The 5,000-nt window shown below is 36.3% G+C and overlaps 1 protein-coding gene across 1 annotated transcript in view; it reads left to right on the forward strand.

Moving 5' to 3' along the window:
* The window catches only part of LOC137632430 (uncharacterized), a 439,856-nt gene that overhangs the window by 393,985 nt on the left and 40,871 nt on the right, over nucleotides 1-5,000 (forward strand). The window contains exon 3 of the mRNA XM_068364361.1: nucleotides 613-654. Coding sequence (XP_068220462.1) covers nucleotides 613-654 — 42 coding nt within the window. The remainder of the gene's footprint in view (nucleotides 1-612; nucleotides 655-5,000) is intronic.

Below are 5,000 nucleotides of genomic sequence, written 5' to 3' on the forward strand. Positions count from 1 at the left end.
TATATATATATACAAGTATATATTTACATATATATACAGTATATATATGTGTATATATATACATATATATATATATATATATATATATATATATATATATATATATATATATATATCACTTGGCTTTTTATTTTATAGGGGACATTATTTGAAGGCGTTCATGTCTTCAATTTCTAGTTACACAAAACCTATTGAATATACCCAATAATGAACAAGGTAAATCCACAATATATTGTTCCTTATACATTGAAAATACGATATAATTGCAAAATGATTAAGATGCTGCTGCTATTTTTAATAATACATTTACGCAGGTACGTAACATATATGATGAAAATATCCTAACTCTAATTTTTCTTTATTTCTGAAGAAGTTCCTCTTCTTCTTAAGATTCAGACTCCGTTTCTAAGTCTTGGGCTTTGGATCTTCCCATTTCTTCGTTTCCTGGGAAGAGAAGCAGATCGAGGAGGAGCAGGATATAATTTCCTGTTTTCGCTCGAAGAAGTCATAATTTCGTTTTCTTTCTCAGAATTATTGTTTTTGACCCATTTCTTCGTTTGCTTTAAGTTTACGGCCGTGTTGTTCTTAATTAAGTTAACAACTCTTTTTCAGATTTGCGGTCGGGATTCGGTGCTCTTAATTAGCGCAGAGAAGGTAATTTAATTTGCGTTTTTTCACAGTTGAATTAATTAATCTTAAAAGAAAAATATGGTTAAAGCCAAAGCCTGGAAAATTATGTTTAAAATCCTTACCTAGAAAGGATACGGTTAAAGTCATTGCATGATGAAGATATGGTTAAAGTCATTGCCTGAAAAAGTTATGGTTAAAGTCATTGCCCGAATAAAGTTATGGTTAAAGACTTTACCTGAAAATATGGTTAAAATCATTGCTTGACAAATATGGTTAAAATCCTTGCCTAAAAAGGATGTGGTTAAAGTCATTGCATGATAAAGATATATTTAAAATCCTTACCTAAAAAAAGATATTGTTAAATTCATTGCCTGAAAAAGACATGGTTAAAATCATTGCATGAAAAAGATATGTTTTAAAGCCGTTGTCAGAAAAAGGTACGCTGAAAGTCGTTACCTGAAAAAAAAAAAGATATGGTTAAAGTTGTTGCCTGAAAAATATAGGGTTAAGGTCACTGCCTGAAAAAGATATGGTTTAAGTCATTGCCTAAAAAAAAAGAAGGGTTAAAGTCATTGCCTGAAAAAGATATGGTTAAAGTCATTGCCTAAAAAAAAAAAAAAAGGGTTAAAGTCATTGCCTGAAAAAGATATGGTATACGTCATTTCCTAAAAAAGATAGTTAAATTCTTTCCCTGAAAAAGATATAGGGTTAAAGTCATTGCCTAAAAAAGATATGGTGAAATACATTGCTGAATAAAGATATGGTTATAGTCATTGCCTTAGAAATATATGGTTAAATTCATTGCCTTAAAAGAAAGATATGGTTTGAAGTCCTTGCTTGAAAAAGATATGATAAAAGTCATTGCTTAGAAAATATATGGTTAGATTCATTGCCTGAAAAAAGATATAGGGTTAAAGTCATTGCCTGACAAAGAAATGGTTAAATACATTTGTTGAAAAAAGATAGGGGTAAAGTCATTGCAAGAAACAGATATGGTTAAAGTCATTGCTTGAAAAGGATATTGGTAAAGTCGTTGCCTAAAATAGATATGGTTAAATAAAATGCTGAAAAAATAAATTATTAATCATTGCCTAAAAAAGATATGGTTAAAGTCATTGCCTAAAAAAAAAGTAAGTCCAGGCCTATATGAAACGCCGAGCAACATCGAACAAGATTAGAGTGAAAATTATCGAGGCAAAATGGAATTTCATTATCCAAGGAAACCTATTTTCTTGTGGCGTGTGAAGAAATTCTTCCCATAATTGAATATCCGGGAATCTTGTATTCATTTTTTTTTTTAGATTCGGGCATCGGTTTTGCGTTAATGTAATTGGTTGGTATAAACACCTAGTAAATGGTATAAGATTTTATCGTTTTTATCAATAAAGATTTCTTATAAACTAGAAAACAAAAATGATAATCTATGTAATTTTCTAATCGTCATAAAATATTTTTCTCTGGTGTTCTTAGATTTTTTAAACATACAAAATCTTATAACATAGAAAATCTTATCAATTGAACACGCATTATATAAACGTGTAGTAAATGCTATAGGATTTTATTATCGATATTATCAATAAAGACTTCTTTTAGGTTATAAAACAAATGTTTGTAAAGATAATCACCAATTAACAATGTTGTTACCTAGAACATTTTCGAAAGGGTTGTGGTAGTCTATTGAAAACATCCCTACCTGGCGATCGGCTGGACTTTCGTTCGAGACCCGCTCATGCTCGCTAGTTTCTTGTAGTGTGCGCAACCTCACCATCCTCGTGAGCTAAGGATGGGACGTTTGGGGAGAGCCTATAGGTATACCTGCTGAGTCATCAGCAGCCATCGCCTGGCCCTCCCTGGTCCTAGCTTGGATTGAAAGATCAGTCTCTAGGTCACTGTAACTATCCCTTTCCTCTGCCATTGACGAGCGATCTTTAAACCTTTAAACAAGGTCAAGAAACTATAAAGGACAGACAAACTAAGCAAATGGGACAACCAAATCTTTTCTTTCCCTTTTGAGTGGCAGCTGTCTGTCTCTCTCTCTCTCCCTCGCCATGAAGAATGGCGTCACTTTTAATCTTCCAATAGAAAACATATGTAAAAACCAGACGAGCAATGGAAATGGCCAAAGCTCTTACAGTCCTACTCATTCTTTCAACCCCTTACTTTTTTTTTTCTGTTGCTATAAATACGCTTGACACTTTTTACACGGGCTGAAAGTAAATATGATACCCCCCTTAAAAAAGGGTAGCACCAGAATGCAATCAACCCAGCGAAGAATGCAGCAGAAGGGATAAGGGGTGGCAGGAGAAAGAGTAGAAACAAAAGAAAGACTTGAGAGTATTACGGATTAAAGACGTGATGGCGGAGTGGTGTTGCCGTTGTCTCGCCATCTCTCGCCATCTCTCGCAATTGACAGGTATTGGGTCTTTTAACACATGATATTGCCTTTTTCCCCCTACAGTCACCGGGAATATTGTTCACGGCTTTAGAGAGGAAATCTCGTTTTTTACTCATCTTTTTAAAATACTTTTCATCCCATTTTATTTCTCTTCCTCTTTCTTCTTATTTGACTTGGGATTTTTAGTTGGCTGGGAGTTAAGTTTTTTCGGAGGAACTTCGGAAATTCATTGAATTTTACTCTTAAGGTGATATGTGTTTCAGATTTATGTGGAATTTTAGGATATGATTTACTAATTTATTTTCATAAATTTCGGGATAATTGATGAATTTATAACATAATATACAGTATATATATATATATATATATATATATATATATATATATATATATATATATATATATATATATATATATACATATATATATACACACATATATATATATATATATATATATATATATATATATATATATATATATATATATATATATATATACATATATATATATATGTATATATATATACACATATATACACACACATATGTGTCCGGGCAGCATCCGCCGTGCATTCATTTTGGTCCCCCCCCCCATATCTACACTAATACACAATATAAAACAATAAAAATTTAATTGAACACTCACCAATATCCCTGCTACTTGTCTATAGGGTAGCCTTTCCTCTTCTTGACCTCCAAAAGTCGTCGAGGAACACTATCGGCGAGGTTTTGGAGTATTTCAGCAGGAATTTCCGCCCACACCTTATGGAGCGCCGCCTCGAGAAGTGTCACGTTTGTCGTCACTTCTTTACGAAGGCGGGCTTTAACTATCGCCCAAAGGTTCTCAATGGGCGAAATATCAGGACTTTGACCTGGCCAATCAGGAATATAGTTCACTTCGCTATTTTCCAGCCACTTTTTCCCTTTTTTAGCCGTATGGCAAGGGGCACCGTCCTGCTGAAAAATTTCAGCTCCTGTAGCCGCAAAACAATCCGCTAAATTGTCTTTTAAAATGTTCAAATAGCGGTCAGCATTAACCGTTATGCCTTTAGGCAAAACAACAAGGCTTGGGGCACCACCGTAGGCAAACGAACCCCAGACCATAAGCGATGCTGGGTGCTTAACTGTCTTGGGCGTGAGATTAGGCTTAAGAGGATCTGACCCCTTTCGCCGCCACACTTTTTTCCCGGTCGTCTCACTCACACAAAAGGTCGCTTCGTCACTCCACAAGACACTACGCCACTGCTCCAAGGTCCAATCCTTGTATGTCTTGGCAAAAGCAACCCTCCTCTGCCTTTGTTTCAAAGTTATAGCGGGCTTCTTTCGCGCGATCACTTTCTCGAAGTCGAGGCGCTTCGACAGGTTTTCCTGAATCGTACGAACACTGACGTCGCTCAACAATTTAGGGTTCTGTTCTTTAAGTTGCTTAGCTGTTAATGTTGGATTTTCTTCTAGAGTTCGCTTTAATATATGTAAAGTACGATCAGGAATCTTCCGGGGAGGGGAACCAGCCTGGGAGTGAGAAGGGACCTCGGCGCTACCTCCTGCCTTGTACTTCGCCACCAAGCGCCTCACTGTCCTCTCGTTCACGCCAGTATTCCTGACGATTTCCTTCGTTTGCTGACCTAAATTATGACAGGTTATCACTCTAACAATGTCATCGTGACTTGTACAGGGTCTAGACATCACGGGGGGGGGGGGGGGTGGGGTTTGATACACAAAAATGCCATGCGAACTCACAAAAGAACGATTGCAACTCGGCCCTCTCAACCTGATACAACTCACTCCACGACTACAGGAAACACACTGGCTAGCTTCCACCTACGCAGATATGTAGATGCCAACTTGTATAAAAAGATGCCAATTAGTCAATTTGTCCCAGTCGATTTTTTCCCTGATAAACCCCATGCCTCCGATTTGCGCGGAACGCTGTGTCCGGCCCACTACCCGGACACAGCGATCCGCGCTGACTC

Source organism: Palaemon carinicauda, chromosome 41 (assembly GCF_036898095.1).
Source record: "Palaemon carinicauda isolate YSFRI2023 chromosome 41, ASM3689809v2, whole genome shotgun sequence".
Lineage (NCBI taxonomy): Eukaryota > Metazoa > Arthropoda > Malacostraca > Decapoda > Palaemonidae > Palaemon > Palaemon carinicauda.